The 24,368-nt window shown below is 43.0% G+C and overlaps 1 protein-coding gene across 2 annotated transcripts; it reads left to right on the forward strand.

Moving 5' to 3' along the window:
- The first annotated feature begins 1,894 nt into the window (after positions 1–1,894).
- On the forward strand, positions 1,895–23,210 carry RABEPK (Rab9 effector protein with kelch motifs). 2 transcript variants are annotated; one of them, XM_043469552.1, is made up of 8 exons: positions 1,895–2,344; positions 3,541–3,599; positions 6,040–6,197; positions 12,965–13,117; positions 16,833–16,994; positions 20,014–20,163; positions 22,477–22,626; positions 22,896–23,210. In XM_043469552.1, the coding sequence occupies exons 2-8, from the start codon at positions 3,547–3,549 to the stop codon at positions 23,186–23,188; spliced, it is 1,119 nt and encodes a 372-aa protein (XP_043325487.1). In that variant the 5' UTR covers positions 1,895–2,344; positions 3,541–3,546; the 3' UTR covers positions 23,189–23,210. The 2 variants fall into 2 exon arrangements, with proteins under 2 accessions (XP_043325487.1, XP_043325488.1); XM_043469553.1 differs by having other exon boundaries at positions 2,302–2,344; positions 6,040–6,079.
- The last annotated feature ends 1,158 nt before the right edge of the window (positions 23,211–24,368 follow it).

Genomic DNA, 24,368 nt, shown 5'->3' on the forward strand with positions numbered 1-24,368 from the left:
CAGAAATCTCCATCTAGGTGCACATGGACAGGTGGCAGAGCCAACCTGGCCTTTAGTTTTCTTTCCTGAAGGAGAGCAGGAAACTCCTCTAGCAGTCAGTGGAAATTCTTCCATTAATAAGGGAACTCACAAAGACCCTAGGTGTTTGGAATAGATATGTGAGCTGTAGAGAGAGCTGCAGACTGCAAATTCTGTTTTGTCAATAAATTTTTGTTGGAAGGACTTCCCTAGCAATCCAGTGGTTAAGAGTCCACGTTTCCAATGCAGGCAGCATCGGTTCAGTCCCTTGTCAGGGAACTAAGATCCTGCATACCACGAAGTGTGGCCAGTAAATAAGTAAATAAATGTCTGTTACAGATTCAAGTAGCAAAAAGATTTACCAAGTTGGTCTTTCACCTGTACTATTAAACCCTCTCAATTACTCCCTCTTTGAGGTAGATAATTTACTATTTCCATTTTAGACATGAAGAACCTAGAACTCAGAGGGGATAATGAACTTGCCAAAGGCCAAGTTAGATGATCAGCACTGGAGTCTGGATGTGACCCCAAGTATGTCTGTCCACTTCTCACTCTGCTAGCGTAGTTGAAGCTCTGTACCGCAAGAGCTCCTGTGGTTTCCTTCCTTAGCTGTTTCTTCCAGTTCCTAGGATACAACTCAGTTCTCCTGATTGTGGGTTTCTCAGGAACATAGACACAGTTGAACCAGCTCTCCATTTTCTGGAAAGCCACCGGGAACCTGTGGTTGTGAAAGAGACCAACAATAATGGAGATGAACACTTTCAGGACTGGTGTCTAGAGTTCATTTACAGCTAGGAATAGCATTACATTTTACAGACACTTTCGAATTGTGGTGCTGGAGAAGACTCCAGAGTCCCTTGAACTGCAAGGAGATCAAATCAGTCATTTCTAAAGGAATCAACCCTGAATATTCATTGGAAGGACTGATGCTGAAGCTCCAATATTTTGGCCATCTGATGCAAAGAGCCAACTCATTGGAAAAGACCCTGATACTGGGAAAGATTAAGGACAGGAGGAGAAGGGGGCAACAGAGGATGAGGTGGTTGGATGGCATCGTGGACTCAATGCACATGAGTTTGAACAAACTCTGGGAGATGGTGCAGGACAGGGAGGCCTGCCATTCTGCAGTTACAGGGAGGCAGAGTCAGACACGACTCAGCTGCTAAACCCTGATCAACCAGCTCTGCGTCAGTCACCGGGCACTAAGCACTTTATAAACATTAGCTCGTGCATTCCTCACCATAGGCTTGTGGCAGAAACCTTATTAGCTCCATTTTACAGACAGTGACACTGGGGCCCAAAGAAGAGTAACTTCCATGAGAATAGATACTCTTCTTGATGAACTTTTTGTTCCTTGCACTTTTTACCAATGGACCTAGTTATTGGTTTTTCTGTTTCATCTCCCTCCCTCCTTCCTTCTGTCTCTCTGTAGTTAAGACTGTAAACTCCAGGAGGCCAGGGGGCAAGTTTGCCTGGTCCAGCATTGTTGTTGTTCAGATGCTCATTTGCAACCCCATGGACTGCAGCAAGCCAGGCTTCTCTGTCCATCACAAACTCCCAGAGCTTACTCAAACTCATGTCCATTGAGTCAATGATGCCATCCAACAATCTCATCCTCTGTCCTCCCCTTCTCCTCCTGCCCTCAATCTTTCCCAGAATCAGGGTCTTTTCCAATGAGTAGGGTCTTCTCCAATGAGTTGGTGTCCCAAGTATTCCAGCTTCAACTTCTGCATCGGTCCTTCCAATGAATATTCAGGGTTGATTTCCTTTAGGATTGACGGTTTGATCTTCTTGCAGGTTCAGCATAGTGCCTGCCATAGTTACAAATGCTAATTGTGGAATGAGTCAGCTTTTTCAAGCGCCAAAGTTTGAACTGGCCTAAAGATCGCTCAGAGAAATTTACACCGAGGAAAGCACCCTCAACTCTCCCTTTCAGAAACCATTTCTAACAACCGTTGGAAATGAAAATATCCTAGCTCCTTTAAGATAACCCACGGGGATTTGGGTCACCTAAATAGATGCCCAACCCCTGGCTTTTCGCTTGGAAGTCGTTTCCAAGTAGCCGTGCCTTATTTACTCCGCCGGGGAGGTAAGGCCCGCAGGAAGACCTGGCCAGTTCAGCTCTGGAGAAATACACAAGCAGGTCTTCACTTCAGACACCAGGAGCCCTCCCGCAACCTTCCAAGGGGGCGCCCTGGGTCCCAGCCCTCTCGGCTGGGAGCGGTTGGCCGCCGCGCTCTTCCGGGGCCTGGAGGAGGGGCGAAGGTCTAAGACCCGCCTCCACTGGGGCGGAGCCACGGCCCGGGACTGGCCTAAACGGCCGCAGGTAATACGGTCCGGAGCTGAATCGGGGTGCTCCGGGACCCCCGTTTGAAGAGATCCCGGGCGGGGGCGGCTGCATCTTTTAGGGGAATGGAGATAGGCCGGGTAGAAAACGCCGGGTAGACCTCCTCAGGCTCCGGCCCAGCCACACTGACGGTTCTCTCCTGACCCTGTTTCCTATCGCTTATCGTTGCCACGCGGGGATTGGGACTGGGGGATGGGACGGGCAGAGGCTGCTGCGGGAGGTCCCAGGCCAGGTGAAGTTTACCCCACTTTAGCTTTGGGCTTTGGGAACAGCAGTTAGTGGCTTAGGCTGAAGGTTGGATTTATCCATTCACCTCCCGGAAATGTTATCTATTTTCTTTCATCATTCACTCATCCCTCACTTCTGCTCTATACGGGGCCCACTAGTTGGTTCTCTAAATGCATCGGAGAGGCCCAGCTCCCTTGGAATTTAGTCTAGAATCTAGTCTAGAAACTTTTAAATAGATAATTACATTCAGGATGACCCTGCAATTACGATAGCTTAACGGATAACTTCGGATGGAGAATAGCTTGAGAATGTGAGGAAAGCAACAAATAAGGGACGGTTTCACTAAGGATGGGACAGTTGAACTGGAATTTGGAGGTTAACTAGAAGTTTGCCAGAAGGGAAGGGACATTTCAGGTAAGGGAAGCAGCATAAGATGCAAATTATGAAAGGGCTTGACATTTCAGAGGAACAAATGTAGTAAGAACAGCTCAATAAAGCAAGAAATGGTAGACTTGAGTTCCTGAAAAGGAGGTTGAGACCAGAAGGCTTTGAATGTCATGCTGGGGCCAAGAGTTATCCTAGAGTTTGGTATTTCTCAGCTTTTTAAAGTGTTTTATCTTTTGATAAATATAAATACCTTATGCCCTCCAAAATTATTTTGATATATGCCCTTTCCCCATGAAAACCACAGACACAGAAAACTTCAAGCAAAAAAAATTCTGTAATTGGATTAAGAAAGTTATGTTATTGTTGCTTACATAAAACTCAGCATAGTGTAAGTCTTTATCAAATGTAAGTTTTTATCAAAAGGTGGTAGTGCTTATTTAGATCAGGCCCTAGAAATGAGTATATCAACAGGAAATTTTTTAAAATGGGAAGTAATCTCTGTGTGTTAGGTAGAAGATAATCGTCAATGTCTAAAGAGTGCCTTTCTGTCTTATGCATAGGACATCATGAAGCAGCTGCCAGTCTTGGAGCCTGGAGACAAGCCCAAGAAAGAAACATGGTCTGTAAGGAAGGATTCAGACAGAGAAACACATGAGTTTTTGTTTCATTTATAAGTAGTTTACTAATATATTTGTTCATCTATAAAAAAGGGTAGAGATGAAACTGTCTGTAGTTTCTGGTAATTAGACTCAAACTGTCTGAGAAGGTCTTCAGAGGAAAGGTAGTGGGACAAGAATTATCACAGAGCAGATGTTGATTTTATTAGAATCCATTTACCAAGACGAGTAAGACATTGGCCATCTGGCATCGTCGGCTCCAGCTCTGTGTCTTCCCCCAAGCGCTGACTCATTTTTTAAGGTTTTCAGACAATTAGATTAAACTGGCTTCACTGTTTCTTGAATGCTTGTTCAACCCACCCTTCATTCAACAACTAACACTGGCCTGACAGGGGCAGTTACAGTGTAGGTGCTGAAGGTACAAAGGTGAATAGTCTCCGTGTAGGGGGTGCTGCAGACTTACCTGGTGATGGTGATGAAAAGTGATCAGTGCTGAAGAAAGGCTCACAGAGGGCTGTAGAGAGGAGGCAGTGCTTCTGCAGGACCTTGGAGGAGGGCCTTTGATCTGCCTTCTCTGTGTCCACTTTTGCTCTCTACCCATCATAAATCTGAGCATGGCATTCTCTGGATTAAAAGCCTTTTGTTCCTCTGTGTTGGTCTTAGGATAGAAACCAGAGTCCTTAAAATGGCCCCCTGGGCCCTGCATAATTTTTCCCTACCTACCTCTCCAGCTTTACGACCCCCTGCTCACACTTTGTTCTCTTTCTCTTCCTTTAACGTGGTCTGCACTGTCCCACTGAGGGACTGTACAAGCTGGTCCCTCTCCCTGGATCACCCTTTCCCCCCATCTTTTGTCCCTTTCTTTGCCCAACTATTAATAACTTCTACTCATACTTTAGATCTCAGTTAAAATGGGGCTTTTTCAGGAAGTCTTCTGGGACCACCCCTGTCCCCACCCAACTCTCCTTACAGGGTAGGGACCCCCTGTGATATGTCCTCATACTATATATCCTGTTCTCCTTTGTAGCGCAATTGAAATGAAGTGGTTATTTGTGAAATTATTTGTTTAGTGTTTTTCTTCCCAACTAGTCTGGCAGGGCTATGAAGGCAGGGACTTCTTTTGTTTTATTCACCATGTAGGGGGAGGGCTGTGTGCCCTTGAATAAGTTATTTAACCTTTCTAAGCCTCAGGTCCACAGCTGTAAAACTCAGATGATAACATTACTGCCCTCAAAGGGGTTTTGTGCAAGTTTAGTGAAATCAGGGTTGTAGCAAAGTTAGCAGTCAGTAGGCATGGTACATGGTTAGCAGTCATTTGGGCAGTAATGTGATACGTGAATCTGGACATCAAAAGAGAGATCTGGAAAAGAAACAGGTTTTGAAATCACTAATGAACATGTAGATGGGTGGTAATTGAAGCCATCAGTACATATAAAATTGATCAGGTAAGTAAACCTAGACTAAGACAAAGGGAATCCATGGGGGTTGGAAGAAAGCTGGAGGGAAAGGAGTCAGAAAAGGAAACAGAAAGTGCAGCCAGACAAGTGGATAGAGAACCAAAAGGAATGAGTGTGGGGAAGCCAGATCAGGAGAAAGGTACGAGAAGGAGGCAAGAGCCAAGAGTCCCAAATGCCAGAAAAACAGCTACAGAATTTTCTTTTTCAACTAGAAAGGATGAAGTGTGCTTTCTGTCAGCATTCAGAATAACTTTACAGAGCGGAATGAATGGATCCTGTATTTGATTTTTCAAAGAGCTAGTTTTGGCTTCCATCAGGTCAAGCTTTATGAATAATCTGGAAAAACTCTTAAAATTCAATGAAGGATGGAGAATATTACTTGGCAGAGGGAAGCATCACTGGCTAGTTGCGGGAGCTTTGGTGCTGTTGGTTCTCACATGATTATACATAAAGTTCTAGCCATCATTTACTGAGTCCTTCCCTGCCGTGTAACAAGAGTGCATCTCATTCTTCACAGGTATAATTATTGCCGTCTTCATTTTACAAATGAGGAAACTAAGGTTCAGAAAGATAAAGTGACTTCTAAAAGGGCATACCTGGAGAAAGCATGTGAACTGGGACTTGAACTAGATCTGTCTGAATTGGCAAGCCGTGCTCATAAGTACCATCTTCTGCCAGGACATACCATTGAACATTTCTGTGTATCAGTTTCCACCTCTACCACATGGGGACAATTACTAGTCCAGGGCATCCACAGTAGGTTAATGTGAGATGAAAGTAGGGACAGAATTAAAAAGTCAAAGGTTATGTGCAAAGGGAAGGTACTGTTTTTAATCAGAAAAATGCTGCTTTGCTGGGTATTATTTTAAAAGTCTGTGTGTGTATAAGACCCTTCTCTCTGGTGCCTGTTCCATGAGGAGTGCAAAGAATACCCTGCTGCATTTATTCTCTGCTCAGGCCTCCTGAATATATCTTCCTTTGGCAGGTACACCCTGACCCCAGTTGGAGACAGCCCCTGTGCACGGGTTGGTCACAGCTGCTCATATTTACCCCCTGTTGGTGACGCTGAGAGAGGGATGGTCTTCATTGTTGGGGGAGCAGATCCAAACAGAAGCTTCTCAGATGTGCACACCATAGATCTGGGTAAGACCAGCAGTGGAGGGGACTTCCCTGGCCATCCAGTGGTTGGGACTCCAAGCTTCCACTGCAGAGAAGATGTATTTCATCCCTGGTTGGGGAACAAGGATACCGTGCCATGGGGCATGGTTAAAAAAAAAACAACCAGAAGCTGCAGAGCATGTGCCCTTTGGTCAAAGAGCAGGGCTTTGTGCTGCTGGCTGTGATCATTCCTAAGAATATTAGTTCAAACATGTACATTACCATATATAAAATAGGTAACCAGTGGGAGATTGCTATGTGTGAGCTCCCAGAGCTTACTCAAACTCATGTCTATCAAGTTGGTGATGCCATCCAACCATCTCATCCTCTGTCGTCCCCTTCTCCTCCTGCCTTCAATCTTTCCCAGCATCAGGGTATTTTCAAATGAGTCAGTTCTTTGCATCAGGTGGCCAAAGTATTGGAGCTTCAGCTTCAGCATCAGTCCTTCCAATGAATATTCAGGACTGATTTCCTTTAGGATGGACTGGTTTGATCTCCTTGAAGTTCAACGGACTCTCAAGAGTCTTCTCCAACACCACAGTTCAAAAACATCAATTCTTCTGCGCTCAGCTTTCTTTATTGTCCAAATCTGACATCCATACATGACTACTGGAAAAATCATAGCTTTGACTAGATGGACCTTTGTTGGCAAAGTAATGTCTCTGCGTTTTAGTATGCTGCCTAGGTTGGTCATAGCTTTTCTTCCAAGGTGCAAGCATCTTTTAATGTCATGGCTGCAGACACCATCTCCAGTGATTTTGGAGCCCCCTAAAAAAAGTCTCTCACTGTTTCCATTGTTTCCCCATCTATTTGCCATGAAGTGATGGGACCAGATGCCGTGATCTTCGTTTTTTGAATGTTGAGTTTTAAGCCAGCTTTTTGACTCACCTCTTTCACTTTCAATAAGAGGCTCTTTAGTTCTTCTTTGCTTTCTGCCATAAGGGTGGTGTCATCTTCATATCCGAGGTTATTGATATTTCTCTAGGCAGTCTTGAATCCAGCTTGTGCTTCATCCAGCCCAGCATTTTGCGTGATGTACTCTGCATGTAAGTTATATAAGCAGGGTGACAATATACAGCCTTGACGTACTCCTTTCCCAATTTGAAACCAATCTGTTATTCCATGTCCAGTTCTAACTGTTCCTTTTTGACCTGCATACAGATTTCTCAAGAGGCAGGTCAGGTGGTCTGGTATTCCCATCTCTTTCAGAATTTTCCACAGTTTGCTGTGATCCACACTGTCAAAGGCTTTGGCGTAGTCAATAAAGCTGACGTAGATGTTTTCCTGGAACTCTTTTGCTTTTTCAATGATCCAAAGGATGTTGGCAGTTTGATCTCTGGTTCCTCTGCCTTTTCTGAAATCCAGCTTGAAGAAGTTCAGGGTTTACATACTGTTGAAACCTAGCTTGGAGAATTTTGAGCATTACTTTACTAGCGTGTGAGATGACTACAATTGTGCGGTAGTTTGAACATTTTTTGACATTGCCTTCTTTTGGAATTGGAATGAAAACTGACCTTTTCCAGTCTTGTGGCCACTGCTGAGTTTCCAAATTTGCTAGCATGTTGAGTGCATCACTTTAACAGCATCATCTTTTAGGACTTGTAGTAGCTCAACTGGAATTCTATCACTTCCACTAGCTTTGTTCATAGGGATGCTTGCTAAGACCCACTTGACTTCACATTCCAGGATGTCTGGCTCTAGATGAGTGATCATACCATTGTGGTTATCTGGGTCATGAAGATCTTTTTTGTATAGTTTTTCTGTATATTGTTGCCACCTCTTATTAATATCTTCTGCTTCTGTTATGTCCAAACCATTTCTGTTCTTTATTGTGCCCATCTTTGCATGAAATGTTCCCTTGGTGTCTCTAATTTTCTTGAAAAGATCTCTAGTCTTTCTCATTCTGTTGTTTTCCTCTATTTCTTTGCATTGATCACTGAGGAAGGCTTTCTTATCTCTCCTCGCTATTCTTTGGAACACTGCATTCAGATGGGTTTATCTTTCCTTTTCTCCTTTGCCTTTAGCTTCTATTCTTTTTTTTTTTTAGAGCTTCTATTCTTTTCTCAACTATTTATAAGGCTTCCTCAACCATTTTACCTTTTTGCATTTCTTTTTCTTGGGGATGACCTTGATCACTGCCTCCTGTACAATGTCATGAACCTCCATCCATAGTTCTTCAGGCACTCTGTCTATCAGATCTAATCCCTTGAATCTATTTGTCACTTCCACTGTATAATCGTAAGGGATTTGATTTAGGTCATACCTGAATGGTCTAGTGGTTTTCCATACTTTCTTCAATTTAAGTCTGAATTTGGCAATAAGGAGTTCATGATCTGAGTCACAGCCAGCTCCCCGTCTTGTTTTTGCTGACTGTATAGAGCTTCTCCATCTTTGGCTGCAAAGAATATAATCAATCTGATTTCGGTATTGACCGTCTGGTGATGTCCATGTGTAGAGTTTTCTCTTGTGTTGTTGGAAGAGGGTGTTTGCTATGACCAGTGCGTTCTCTTGGCAAAACTCTGTTAGCCTTTGCCCTGCTTCATTTTGTACTCCAAGGCCAAATTTGCCTGTTACTCCATGTATCTCTTGACTTCCTACTTTTGCATTCCAGTCCCCTATAATGAAAAGGACATCTTTTTTGGGTGTTAGTTCTAGAAGGTCTTGTAGGTCTTCATAAAACCATTCAACTTCAGCTTCTTCGGCATTACTGGTTGGGGCATAGACTTGGATTACTGTGATATTGAATGGTTTGCCTTGAAAACGAACAGAGATAATTGTGTTGTTTTTGAGATTGCATCCAAGTACTGCATTTTGGAGTCTTTTGTTGACCATGAGGGCTACTGCATTGCTTCTAAGGGATTCTTGCCCACAGTAGTACATATAATGGTCATCTGAGTTGAATTCACCCATTCCAGTCCATTTCAGTTCACTGAACATCACTGAGAAGTCCCTAAAGACACAACAGACTCCAGGAATATATCTACCAAACTAAGCCCCTCTTGATTTAGGAAAGAGTCCATTTGGAGCCCTGGACAGCCAGCCAGTCATTTATCAGATGTTTCTCTAAGAGACACTGATTCCCTCACCTTTTCCATCCACGTCATCAAATCCTAAATATTTCTATTTTCATCCATGTCTTTCCATTTGCATTGCTACTACTGTGGTCCAAACCTTAGTATCTCTCAGCTACACTCTTACAACAACCTTCTTACTGATCTGCCTGCTTCCAAACTTACCCCCTGTACAGTGCATTTTTGATACTCAGGTGAGTATTTTATAAAATATAAGTCTGATTATGTCCCTCTCCAGTTTCAAGCCTTCCCCAGCTTTGTCTCTTGGCTCTCTGAAATCCTCATTTGCTCCACTGAATATCCTTCAGTTTCTTGAACTCTTTTGGTCTCCAAGCCTTTGCATATATTGTTCCGTCTGCTTGGAAGACTTTTCCTTTTCCTTGTCATCTGACTACTCTCCATCTTTCAGACCCCAGGTTAAATGTTACTTCCAGGGACTTCCCTAGTGGTTAAGACTCTGCTCTCCTAATGCAAGGAGCATGGATTTGATCTCTGGTCAGGGAACTAAGATCTCACATGCCAGCATGGAACGGCCAAAGTACATAAATAAACAAAGATGAATAAAAGAAAAGTCATTTTATTAGGAAGCTTGCCCTGGTACATCTGGACTAGTTTAGGTACTGCCACCGCAAAGGGGCGACTCTTCTGTTTTTCCTCTCTACTCCCGTGCCGCCTCTTGACACATCTTCAGTACTTCCCTTCTGACTGACAAATGTGTGGGGATTTTTTCCCCACAGCAGATAATTCTGCAACACCAGCTGGATGTCCTACGACTCAGCTCAGTTCTACCTGGAGTTAGACTTCAAGCCCACAGGTGAAGGGCTCAGACCCATGAGACTCTCCCTGCTCCCCTTCAGATGCCAGTCGCAAGGCCAGTGGTGGTTCTGACCGACTCCTTTAAATGGGAGGGTCCCCTGACACCCTCCTCAGCTTCCATTAATTTCCGGTTAATTTCCTCAAGAGGCCACCAAGCTCAGGAAAACAGCCAGACAGAAGAGATGCTTAGAGCAAAGTATGTGGGGAAAGGCACTCCTGTGTCCCATTGAGGTGCCCTGCCTTTTCAACACTTCCATGTATTCACCAACCTGGAAACTCTCTGAACCCTGACTTTTTTCTGGAGGAGTAATTGATTACATTATGGCCATTGGCGACTGTCAACCTCCATCCCTCTCTTCTCCCCAGAGCTGGCGGTGGGGTTGTCTGGGGCTGAAAGTTCTAACCCTGTAGTCTCACACTTTCTTCCCCTGGCAACCAGCCCCCATCTTTAGGGGCTTTCCAAAAATCACCTAATTAACGTAAACTCAGGGACTTCCCTGGTGATCCAGTGGTTAAGACTTTACACTTCCAGTGCATGGGGAGTGGGTTGGATCTCTGGTATGGGAAATAAGATTCCACATGCCTCATGGTGTGGCCAAAACCCCCCCATAAAATCAGGTGTGGTTAACAGGGGGGTTGTTATCAATAACGAAAGACACTTACCAGTCTTATTACTTGGGTCATCACAAAGGTTTTCAGAGCTCTATGCCTAGAACAGATGAAGGCCAAATATATATTTCCTAATGTAAGTGACAATGACACAATCACTCTCTGTGTTTCCATAGCATCCTGTACTTTCCCATCTTCATCCCTCTTCACAACCCTGTTCACATGGGATTGTTTTCTTGTTTATCTTCCCTACCAAAGTATAAGCTCCTTAGAAACAGGGAACATGGTTATAAGTATATATTTTTTTATTTTTCTTGCCGTGCCATGTAGCTTATTGAACCTGGCTCACCGCAGTGAAAGCATTGAACGCTAACCTGTAGGCCGTCAGAGAACTCTCACCACAGTTATACTACTTCTCCTTGCATCCCCAGCCATTATCATAGCACCTGGTATAGAGTAGGTGCTTTATAAGTATTCAGATGAATGAATGAACTAGCAAGTGACTACTGTGTACTACACAATGGCAAAAGAAAACTGGTGTGTTGTTGTTCAATTGATAAGATGTGTCCAACTCTTTGTGACCCCATGGACTGCAGCACATCAGGCTTCCCTGTCCTTCACTATCTCCCAGAGTTTGTTCAGTCTCATGTCTGTTGAGTTGATAATGCCATCCAACCATCTCATCTTCTGTCGCTTCTTTCTCTTCCTGCCCTCAGTCTTTCCCAGCATCAGGGTCTTTTCCATTGAGTCAGCTCTTTGCATCAGGTGGCCAAGGTACTGGAGCTTCAATTTCAGCATGAGTCCTTCCAATGAATGTTCAAGGTTGATCTCCTTTAGGATTGACTGGTTTGATCTCCTTGCAGTCCAAGGGACTCTCCAGAGTCTTCTCCAGAACCACAGTTCAAAAACGTGTTGTTAACATGTTTTATTAGGTTCATGTAACATGGCTGTTATTGTTTTGATCTTAGTTGTGTACCAACCACATGGGCAGCAGTCTACTTGTAAAACTTAAAGTGGTTTGGCCTCTGTTGTAGTCTTGGAAGATCTGACATCAGTAGGCCCGGATATCTGCATGGTGACAATTTTTTGCACCTGAGCTACCACGTATCACCGGGGCTCTCATTCTCCAATTTCTTCCAATCCTCTGTAGGCATTTGAATTTCTACACACTATACTAGGATTTCAAAGGTAAATGAAATCTCTTTAATCTCTCAGGAAGTTTACCATCTAGTACAGTTACAATTCTGTTGTGACTTGTTACTACCTTTGTGACTCTGGCTAAACCACCTAAACCATTTGGGGCTCAGTGTCCCATAATAACTTGCTTCACTTGGCACTTGCAATGATCTAACAAGACAGTGCCTGTGAAGGCCCTATGTGAATGGTTTACTAATTAAAATCACTAAGAAGTTAGGTATTAATAGGCTGTGAAATTGTTTTAGCCAGAAGGCCTTTACCTAGAGGTAAAAGAAACTCTCTTCACCAACCAAAAAAAATTAAAAACCCGAGAGAGAGAGAGAATCCATGGGCAGGGAATTTGGCCTAGCCTCAAGGGAGAGTGGAGGCAGGACTTGGAAAGCTGTCAAAAACTGCCTATTTTCTCCCTTACTCTCAGCAGGGATACGGGGGAAATAAGTTTTCTTTTTTTCAATTTGACTGAACCAGGTCTTAGTTGCGGCATGCAAACTCTTAGCTATGGCCATGTGGGATCTAGTTCCCCAACCAGGGATCGAACCCAAGCCTTCTGCTTTGGGAGCTCAGAGTCCCAGTCACTGGACACCAGAGGAGTCTCTGGGGGGATCTGCTCCTTTATATAGATGTTTCATTCTTCTCTTCCCCACACTGTGGCTTTCTCTGCTTCTCCACATGTGGTAGAAGATGGGTACCCAAACCCAGAAATCTATTTGAATTCCAAATTCTTGGGGGAGAGGCTCTGATGGGGTTATTTTGGGTCCAATGACTACCTTTGACCCTATCAGCTAAAGCTAGGAAGTCAAGGTGTAGTACAATCAAGTCTCCTGCGATCTATCCCTGGGACAGGGAGATGGGGCAGGTCCCATAAAAGAGGGTTTATGGACAGGCCGACAGCCCCCAAAGTGTCTGATGTAAAATGTTGACCACATTCCCTTTAAGTGATCTACTGGTTGTTCACTTATACTTTTAACCCCTTTTTCGTTTTTCACCCTCCCCCAAGTTTGTCAGCCACTATAAACCACTGGCAGCCCCAATCTAGGGACTAGGTGAAATGTTTTCTAGGAACCCACCAGTGGGGTTTAGCCACCTCCAAGAGCCTCCTGCCCCGGTACGAGCATGCCAGCTTCATTCCCTCCAGCACACCTCACAGCATCTGGGTGTTTGGAGGGGCCGACCAGTCAGGAAATCGAAACTGCCTGCAAGTTCTGAATCCTGGTAAGTAACTGATGGTTATTTTATTTACCAAAATGAATAAGTAAATCCAATTTCAATTCCTGTACCAAAGTCCCATTTGGATTTTACTGACTAATCCATTTAAACCTTTGCTGACCTCATAGAAAAATAAACATTGTCACTTCTAACAGAATCTGAAAATTATAAATGATATTTTGTTTTCCTCCTAAGTGGCACAGATTATCAACTTCTGAAAAGTCAAAGCTGAAAGAGACTTCAGAGAACAGTTATGTCAAGTGGGCAACCTGGTCTAGCAATGGAGAGTGACTTTCCTAAAGTCATCAGGGAATCAGACCCTTGAATCCAAGTCACCTCTGTCAGAGGTCTCAAATGGGGGTGATTGTGCCCCCCCAGGGGACAGTTGGCATGTGACTCCTTGGGCAGGGCATCTAATGGGTGGAGGCCAGAGATGCTACCGTATATCCTGTAATGCAGTGGTCCCCAGGGTGCCTTTTTGGCACTAGGGACTAATTTCATGGAAGACAAATTTTCCGTGGACAGGGGTGGGAGCAGGGTGGGGTTATGGTTTGGGGATGATTCAAACTCATTACATTTTTTGTCACTTTATTTCTATTATTATTACGTCGGCTCCACCTCAGATCATCAGGCATTAGATCCTGGAGGTTGAGGACCCCTGCTGTAAAGCATAGGGCAGCCTCTCACAATAAAGAATTATCTGGTCTAAAATGTCAGTAGTACCAAAGTTAAGAAACCCTGATTGAGATCCTCTTGGTATGTTTCTTTTGGCCAAAAAGTACAAAGTTCCTGCCTCATCTCACTGGCAGTTTAGTCACAGAGGAAGCAGTTTGGGGACATCACTGCTGCAAGGATGTTGCTGAACCACCCATGGGGGTGGACCTGACTTTCTGTCGGTTAGAAACAATTTTTTGTTTTTTTCCCTTTATAAATTTTTCAATATGCATTGAAAAATATTTTAAAAGTGTAAATAAGTAGACAAGAGCCATCCACAGTCCTAGGATATTAAGGCTATTAATAACAGTTCTGTGTACTTCCTTTCTGTCTTCTCTCTGCATTTTTGTAAACCTGAGATCTTTGTATTTCACCATTACACTATTGTGTCTTTTTAATTTCATAATTAGCACAGAAATGATTCCCTATCAACAAAGCTTTGCTAAAATCATTTATAATGGCTGCATAACACTCAATTTTATGATAATACCATAATTCCTCTGTGTTTTTTTTTAACATGTAGGTTGTCTTCAGATTTTTATCATTATAAATAACAAAGTAGTGAATATCTTTGTTCAGAAGTCATTGAATGTATTTCAAATTATTGCCTTAGAATTCATGCCCAGAAATAAAAGAACTAGATAAAACCCTGGACTTTAAGCTTTTTTTTTTTTTTACTTCAAAGCTTTTAGTACATGGTATCAAATTGTTCTCCAGGAAGACTTTTTTTAATTTTCTTTTTTGGCCACATTGCACAGTTTGTGCAATCTCAGTTTCCTGACCCAGGATTGAACCTGGGCCCAAGAGTGAAAGCCCAGAATCCTAACCACTAGGCCACCAGGGAACTCCATCTCCAGAAAGATTTTTTCAACTTATCCTTTCTCCAATTGTGTTTAATAGTTCTTGTTTCACTCCTGACTGGCACTGAATTTATCATTTTTAAGCACTGCTAATTTGATGGGCAAAAGTAAAAAAAACAAACGATTGTTATCTAATTGTTTAAATATGCAGTTTGTTCATCACTAGTAACCTGGACATTTTCATGTAACAATCAGTTCTTGCTTGGTTACCTCTATAAATGAGAGGTTTACTTATATAACAGTTGGTCTTCTTTGTCATTCTGGGACAATAATAATTTCTATCTTGTTAGGTTTGGCAAGAATTAACTCACGTCTGGCTCATAGTTAACATTCAGTAATTATCATGGTAAATGTAGCTGTGGTTTGACAGATGGAAATCAGTTCCAGAACCCTGACCTCTCAATTTTTCAGTGATGGCATCTATTTTAAATAAAATACAGTGAGAATTTGGAAAGCTTCTGTCAAAGAAATTGACTTTCCACCAGATCCTTTCCTCTCCTAAAAAGTATAGTTTGACACCATGACCAAGAAATATGAATGATGTAAGTGAATCATTAATTTCTTGTGTTACGAAGGCAAGTTCCTCAGTCTTAGGACTCCTTTCTGATTATTTGTGCTAGCATTTGACTTGGAAGCCACACAATCTCAATTTTATGACAGTACCATAATTCCTCTGTTTTGTTCTGTTTTTTTGACTCTGAAGGTTGTGGCTCTCTAACTCCCCCTAAGATCTAAAAGCTCCCCAAGATCTGTAGTTACAGAGGCAATTACATTATGCTATGTTATTTTAGTTTTTTGTTTTTGTTGTCTGCTTTTTTTGGCTATGAAGTTTGTGGGATATTAGTTCACCAACCAGGGATCGAACCCAAGACACCTGCAGTGGAAGCCAGGTGTCTTAACCACTGGACTGTATGGGAAGTCCCCATTATGCTTTGGATATAGGCTGAGACTTGTTTGGTCTCCGGGTTCATGTTTTGAGTCCCACACATACTACAAATGCTTCATGTGCCACTTTGTATATTGAATGAAGACCTTTACACAAGACACAGAATTTCCTAGTCAAGAAATAATTCCTGGGAATTCCCTGATGGTCCAGTGGTTAAGACTTGGAGTTTTCACTGCTGTGGGCTTGGGTTTAACCCCTGGTCAGGGAACTAAAATCCCACAGGCCATGCAGCATAGCAGAAAGGAAGGAAGGAAGAAAGAAAGAAGTAGTGGAATGACTATGGGAGTTTTGATAGGTCTGTGTTCAGAGCCCGGCCCTACTGCTCACCAACACTGCGACCTGGGGGAAAGGATTTAAACTTTCTGAGCTTCAGTTCCCTCATCTACCAAGTGGGGATACTTTCCACCTGCTCCCAGGATTGCCTGAGGATAAGGAGATGGTGGGGTGCTCAGGGCAATGATTCTGCTCACGGAAGGTGCTTGGTTACTGCTTGTGTTTCTGTAAAATGTGTGCTTCCTTTTGAAAAAAAAAGATGAGCTTCTGTTCACCTGCCCAGGTGGCAGAACTTCATTCTCAAGTCAGAAGAGTGGAATATACATAGATCTTGACGTTGAAATGGAATTTGAATCCCAACTCAGCCATTTACTGGTCATGTCACCTTAAATGAGTGACTTAATCTGTCTCTGCTTCAATTCCTTGTCTGTAAAATGTGGGAAGAAATATTTATTTGGCACATAGTGTTTAGTAGGGACAATTACTACTGCTGCTACCACTGCCAAGACTGTAATGATATTGTCCACTTTTTTTTAATGGCCACATATCCTGAGAAACTTGGCACGTCTGGTTTCTTGCATCCAGTGGGAATGAGTTTGCTCAATGTTGGGCTCCTCTGGGTGGTCACAGCGCAGGATAGTCAACAAAGGGGAATAGGGTGCAGAAAGGATGTTTAAGGCCTCCAAAAACAAATTGTCCTCCTTAATTGTACCTGTGGCTTTTCATTCGTGGGAATTTGGGTCTATCTGAACACATTCTGAGTATTGCCCCTTACCCCTCCTTGAATTTGATGACAGGAGATCTCTGCCTAGACCTACCCTGTCCCTCTTGGGGATTGGGGTTTGCCAAGTGACCCTGCCTAGCCCCAGAGTCAATGTCTGAGGCCCTCAGCCTGGGGATTTAGATGCCTACCTTCTCTCCGGACCAGATACCAGGACTTGGACCACCCCAGAGGTGACCGGCCCACCGCCATCCCCAAGAACATTCCACACATCATCGGCAGCCATTGGAGACCAGCTGTATGTCTTCGGGGGTGGAGAGAGAGGTGCCCAGCCAGTGCAGGATATGGAGCTTCATGTGTTTGATGCAAGTATGGATGGGGTGGGAGATCCCTGGGGCCACCACTTACCTGGTCGGGGCTGCCCTGGCCTGCAGCTTACCTGATGCAGGAAACAGATTAGAAAATGACAACCTGGCTGTGGGTCTCAATTCTAGACTTCTTCAGTATATCTCTTAGCTGTATCTTCTACCCATAGTAAAAATTGCATTTAAAGAAGAATAATGGATCAGTTCTAAAAATGTAGACAGTATAGTTTATCAAGCAAAAAAGAAAAAATTTCCCCTTAGGCCTTTCCTTCCTACTGCCCAGATAGAGGTAAATACTGTTAGCTATTCCTAACAGTCTAACTTCCAGATTTTTCTGTGCATTTATAAATCATATGCACATGTATATGTGAACACTTATGAATTTTCTATGGACTTTGAAATTATATGAAAACTTAAAACACACACATGAAAATACTAATTATAAATACTGTTCTGCCTCTTAGTTTTGTCTAAGGATAGATCTTGGGGGCTTCCCTGATGGCTCAGTGGTAAAGAATCCACCTGCAATGCAGGAGACTCAGGTTCAGTCCCTAGGTTGGGAAGATCCCCTAGAGGAGGAAATGGCAGTCCACGCGAGTGTCCTTGCCTGGAGAATCCCATGGACAGAGGAGCCTGGCGGGCCATAGTCCATAGGGTTGCAAAGAGTCAAACACAACTGAGCGACTGAACACACATGCGCGCAAGGGTAAATCTTAGTTGAAAGCATAAACTTTGAAACCACAGGAAGTGGACTTGGAACCAGATCTGACATCTACCTTCTGTATCCCTTTAGACTAATTTCTTAATCTATCTAGGCCTTAGTTTGCTGTAAAATGGAGATAGTAATAGTGCCTAACACAAAGAATTGGAAAGATTAAATGAGATAATGTGATACAGTTGTAGCAGTTCTGACACAGGAAACACCTAATGAATTTTCACTGTATTATTATTATTCCTTCATTTAATCACACATCATGGATCTCTCCTAAGCCAACAATTTTCTTGCAAAGCATATCTTTCTGTGGGCTTCCATTATTCATTCAGTCATTTTCCTATAGATTGACTTTTTTTTCTCTATAGATTGACAGTGTTACAGTGAATATATACAATAATTTATGTACATGTTACAACGTTTGGGCCTTCCCAGGTGGGCTAATGGTAGAGAACACACCTGCCAATGCAGGAGATACAAGAGATGCAGGTTCGATCCTTGGGTCAGGAGAATCCCCTAAAGGAGGGCATGGTAATCCACTCCAGTATTCACGCCTGGAGAATCCCATGGACAGAGGAGCCTGGCGGGATACTGTCCATAGGGTCGCAAAGAGTTGAATGTGACTGAAGTGACCTAGCACAGCACACACAACGTTTAATGTGGAATAGATGCTGGGGAGTAGAATCACTAGGTCAAAATGGTATGAATATTTAATATTGTGAGACCTCTTGCCAATCTTTTGTCTAAGTGGCATTTATTTACATTTCTTTCTTTTAGTAGTGGGCATTTAGGAATAACGCTTTACAAATATCATGTGACAAAAATAATTTTCCTGTGTGTTTTTGCACCTTTTTTGAGAAAAGGCAATAAGCAAAACTGAAAACGTATAAGTTTAAATTAAAAATTAAGACATGTCACGATATGAATTTTTGCAGAAAAAATGGACTCATTCTTTTAAAGCAGTTTTAAAAAAATATTGGCTTTGAATACATAAAACTGTAAGAGAAAAAATATATGTACATATATATGTGCCTATATATATATGTGTGTGTATATATAATTTTATAACCTCCAAATTGTTATTTCAGTGCAATTATGGTCCTTTTTTTTTAAATAGAAGAGATAATTCTAGATGTGCTATTTTGTGTCTTGTATTTTTCACTTAAGCATTTCCCCTGTAATCACAAAGTTTTCTCATTGTTTTTAATGAGCACGTAATATTCTATTATGACTGTAGCAATAACTCTCATTCACCTGTTAATGGACTTAGGGGCTATTTCCAGTTCTCCCTTATTAGTAATATAAACAATACTGTGGTAAACATACTTACCACTTATGTATGCATATGCATCAACTTTCTCAGGTTATTTCAAATTGTATTCCTTGGAACACTGAGGGCTCTGTGAACAACCTTCAGGCCAATTGCAAGTGGTAATTCAGAGAGAAGTTGTTTGGCAGGCTTTTGTCTAAGAAAATTTTTGTAGCATTCCTTTAAGACTTTTCCGGTATGTTGAAATGATTGATTTTCAATTCTATACATGTACAATTTTGAAGATATGAAGGGTTATCAACAGGTAGAACACATCTGCTATGTTAGGATAACACTCATAACTCTCATGTACAGAGTACTTTATTTATGCCTGTGCTTTACATATATCGTCTCATTTAATCCACACTTCAACCCTGCTGCTGCTGCTGAGAGGTAGGCATTACCGGGTGCTCCCTTTCTCTTCATTTTATAGCTGCAGAAACTAAAGCTTAGAAAATTAACACATGCAAAGCTACATAATTATTCAGTGAAATAACCCAGTTTTAACTCCAAATCCTATATTCTAATCATTATCCCATACAACCACTTCAGGAGGCCCTGCTAGCTTTAAAAGTAGTCAACTTTTTTTCCCCCACCCTTCCAGCAAATCAATTAAAGATATTGTTTTGAAAAAGAGAATACTCTGAAGGCCTGTCCCAGTAGAAGGAAGCTCATTCTTTTTAATTTGGGGGCAGTTCTAGGTTAAAGAAACTTAAGGGAGGTATTTTTTAAATTCAAAACACAAAGTGGTTTCTTAATGCCCAGTGGAAGGGGTAGGCATATTAGGTAGTGAATTCTCCAGTCCTGGACACACACCAGCAGAGGCTGTAAGGGTTGTGGATGGAGGGAGCCCTGGGTTGGGCTGGCAAGTCGCAGTGAATGACCCCCAGGCCCCTCTTTGTTCAGTGCATCTCCGCTTGCTGGGAGGTGAGGCTTAGGTATAACCCTCACTTTCTTGCTTCTTACCTTTGTCACCTGAAGTTATGGGATTTATTTTTCCAGACACCCTGACCTGGTCACAACCAGAGACACATGGAAAACCTCCATCCCCCCGACATGGTCATGTGATGGTGGCAGCAGGGACAAAGCTCTTCATCCATGGAGGCTTGGCAGGGGACAATTTCTATGATGATCTCCATTGCATTGATATCAGTAAGTAGGGTAGAGGGCATGGGGGCTTGCTTGTCTGCTTAAAATTAAATAAAATATACTTTGACTAGAACCTTGCTCTCAACCAGCCAGTAGAATCTTCGCTGCTGCTGCTGCTAAGTCTCTTCATTCTGTCCGACTCTGTGTGACCCCATAGATGGCAGCCCACCAGGTTCTGCCATCCCTGGGATTCTCCAGGCAAGAAGACTGCCATTTCCTTCTCCAATGCATGAAAGTGAAAAGTGAAGGTGAAGTCGCTCAGTCGTGTCCGACTCTTAGCGACCCCATGGAGTGCAGCCTACCAGGCTCCTCTGCCCATGGGATTTTCCAGGGGAGAGTACTGGAGTGGGTTGCCATTGCCTTCTCTGAGAATCTTCACTAGATTCTTTCAAATGTGACCTGAATAATAATAAGTGATAATAATAAAAGCAAGTATTTCCTAAGTGTTTGCCATGTATTGGGTTGACCAGAAAGTCCGTCTAAGTTTTTCTGTAAGGTCTTACAAAAAATCCATTATGAACTTTCTGGCTGACCCAAGACCTACCCATTAATTCTTTCTTATCCTTTCAACAACCCTGCTCTTTCATTAAAAGTCATTGTGTCTTGTGCTTCCCGAAGGACTGGATTTCTTTCAAGTTGTAGCCTTTAATTCCGTGGATAACTTTTAGAGTGTGTCTGGAGGTGGACAACCAGAACTGTCATGCTAAATTGTTAAAAAAATGCTGAGAAAAGGAAAGTTAGGGATAAACATGAGTATTTAAGCATTTGAATGACCCCCAAAAAGTCCCAAGAGCCTGGACTATTTTGGGGTCATTCTTCCAGATTCTGAGGTCCCTTAGGGCGGGGACTTTGTCTCTTTTTCCCTTAGTGTATTTCCATCATTGAGTACAGTGTCTGGCAGGTCGCAGTGGACAGATAGGGACTTCCCTGGTGGTCCAGTGGTTAAGACTTCACGCTTCCACTGCAGGGGGTATAGGTATGACCCCTTGCTGGAGAACTAAGATCCTGCCTGCCACACAGTGCAACCAAAAAAAAAAAAGTCGACAGAAAAACGAATGAACATATTCCGCGTTGCTCCAGACTACAGGAATTGGAACCATGGGCAGAAGGCATGAGAACTGCTGTGCAAGTATCAGGCTAATTGCCAAACGGTGGGTTCTCTGATTTGGTGACATTGGAAGCAGGCTGACACTGGCTGGGATTCCCACATTGGCAAGGATATTTGGCTGGACTCGGTGATCCTCCCTTCCAACTCAGTTGCTGGACCCCTGCCTTGAACTGACAGATGGAAAATATCTTCACAGGAGCATTCCTTGCAGGCAGGCAAACAGGGTTTTAATGCTTATTTTAAAAAGAGAAAGTCCTTTTCTCTTGTAGGAGGAACTATTGCCTAGCTATTTTTCCTCTTTTCCTACCCAGGTTGTTCTCTAAAACCTAAAATCCGGTGAGGTCCTGCCTCCTTTGCTTGTCTGAAAAGTTGCAACTATCTGCAGAAATAGGTAGGAAATAGGTGCTGAGGCAGCATGTTACAGTGTAGAGAACACAGATCTGGGAGTCAGACCTGAGTGCAGCTCTAGCTGTGGGACTTCTTCCCGTCTCTAATCCTGTTTTTTCATCTGCAAGAAGTAGGCAGAAGTGAGCAGTAGCGATTTCATGCAGCTATCATGAGAATAAAGTAAGCCGGATTTTTGAAGTGTCTAGTCAGCACTCGCAAAGTTGCAAAGTAGCTGTTACTGTTTCAGACATGCATGTGTGTGCACATACAGGCATGCTTCCGCAAGCACGCACACACACACACACACACACACACACACACACACACACACAGAACCTTACCTGCTCATACATACAGGCATGCTTCCACAAGCACGCACACACACACACACACACACACACACACAGAACCTTACCTGCTCATACATACAGGCATGCTTCCGCAAGCACGCACACACACACACACACACACACACACACACACAGAACCTTACCTGCTCCTGGGCTCCTAAGGAGTTAATGGTGATGGTCACCAAAGCTTAGATCACATTCCTCAGTGTGCTCCGAAGACCACCTACACCAGAATCACCTGGGCTGCTTGTTACAACTATAGATGACTGAGCCCACTCCCTCCCTCTCTGGACTACCCAGACAGAATTTCAAGCTCCCCCAAGTAATTTTTGTGCACACCAAACCTTGCTTTATTATCTTGAGAACTCTTTAGTGAGTGAAGTTCAGGGGTTGGTTTGCAAACTGCAGACGTCTGACAGGTTCAGTCTGAAACCATTGTCTAGGTTTTGCCCACTTTCCATCTCTTGGCAGGTGACATGAAGTGGCAGAAGCTAACGCCCACCGGGGCAGCTCCCACAGGCTGTGCTGCTCACTCAGCTGTGGCCGTGGGGAAACACGTGTATGTCTTCGGAGGAATGACTCCCACAGGAGCCCTGAATACAATGTACCAGTATCACATAGGTGAGCAGATGTTCATTGTGGGTCTTTAAGCAAGTATCACCCTTCTTTGAAAACTATCACAACGCTTTGATCTTTCAATTTGGCCACTCCACATCTAAGGCTGAAGGAATAAAAACCAGACTTTCAGGGAATGACATCATCAAAGCAGTAAGAGTACCATTAGGGTTCCCCCGCTTCACTTTTCTTGTTTCTTTCAGGGCTCAGGTGATATAGCACATCACTGAATATTTTTGGAAATTTTTTAACAGACTTTTTTTCCCCCAAAATAGAAAAGCAGCATTGGACCTTGCTTAAATTTGATAATTCTCCTCCCGCTGGAAGGTTGGACCATTCCATGTGTATCATTCCATGGCCAGGCACGTGTACTTCTGAGAAAGAAGATTCAAATTCAGCCACTCTAAACTGTGATGCTGAGAAAGGGGATTCCACTGAGAAAGGAGTGACTCAAGGTGGTGACTCACATGAAGAAAGTCAGGCTGACACACTGCTCTGTTTTGTGTTTGGTGGAATGAATACAGAAGGGGAAATCTATGATGATTGTATTGTGACTGCAGTTGATTAATAAAACCCATGTTTTTACTGCTTTTAAATGTCAATTACTTTCAGAAAAGTTAAGTGAAACATTGTTTTCATACCTCCAAAATTGTCTGCACTATGTATGTATCCCTTTGGCTCTTACCTACTGCAGGAGGTGAAGAGATGAATTGGATAGCTCAGGGCAAAAACCTCTGATAAAGGGTTTTTTATCAGCAATACAACCAGGTAACTAACTGGCTGGTTATGAATACTAATCACAAAAATGTCGCAGATATCCTAATTGCAAGATACAACAAAAGTTGTAGAAATCAGTGAGTGGACATTCCCAAGCTGAAGTGTTTTAACATTTGACTGCACCGGGTCTTAGTTGGAGCATGTGGGATCTCGTTCCCTGACCAGGGATGGAACCCATGCTCCCTTCATCTGAAGCATGGAGTCTTAGCCAGCGATCACCAGGGGAAGTCCAGGGAAGTGTTTTCAATATTAGCAGCTCCTCAGAAAGAGGTGTACTGTTGACTTGGTACTGAGAGCCACTGCAGACAGGGGCAAAGATTGGCCCTTGTCTCTCCCCACCAACCCCTACCCCTCTGCACACACTTCAGGTATTTTTAATGTTTGTATGGAACCTGGTCTGTAAGACCCCCTGTCCAAATGCTTTGGGCAACACAACAGAGGTCCAGGCCTCAGAGTAAATCACACATCAGGTCTCAGTTCCACAAATTAACCTTGCAGCTGGTTGCCCCATGTATAAAATTTCTATGTTTGGACTGAACTGGATCATGTTAGCATGACAGCGTGCCCTTCGTTGATCATACTTACTAAATTGTTGTAGGGCTTAAGGTAGATCACACCACCCTAGATCCCACTCTTGTACCAGAGATAAAGATTGACATGGCTAAAATTCAAAAATATTACCTTCACATCCTAAAATCAGGAATTGAATCCAAGTGTGTAAAATTATCAGTGATTCACCACTTATCAAATCTCAAGAGAATCCAAGCAGCTGTAAAGTGTTATCAGTAAATAGGCCACCGTAAGTTTTTGAAAGGAAAGGAGAAGCAGTAAGTTTCAAACATGCTCAAGAAAACTCTGCTCTTGAAATGGTCCTTGCCTAGTTAAACATATGGATGTACCAACCTCCCACCCCTCTTCTTAGATTAGGCAGGTTTCCCAAAATGACTGAATATTTAAAGAAATGTTGTTTC

This window comes from Cervus canadensis, chromosome 5, assembly GCF_019320065.1.
Source record: "Cervus canadensis isolate Bull #8, Minnesota chromosome 5, ASM1932006v1, whole genome shotgun sequence".
Classification (NCBI taxonomy): domain Eukaryota; kingdom Metazoa; phylum Chordata; class Mammalia; order Artiodactyla; family Cervidae; genus Cervus; species Cervus canadensis.

Coding starts and splice junctions, on each gene's coding strand:
- RABEPK (XM_043469552.1), top strand. CDS start 3,547: ATGAAGCAGCTGCCAGTCTTGGAGCCTGGAGACAAGCCCAAGAAAGAA. Junction 6,198..12,964: donor TGTGCACACCATAGATCTGG/GTAAGACCAGCA, acceptor AATGTTTTCTAG/GAACCCACCAGTGGGGTTTA. Junction 22,627..22,895: donor AATGTACCAGTATCACATAG/GTGAGCAGATGT, acceptor CCCCCAAAATAG/AAAAGCAGCATTGGACCTTG.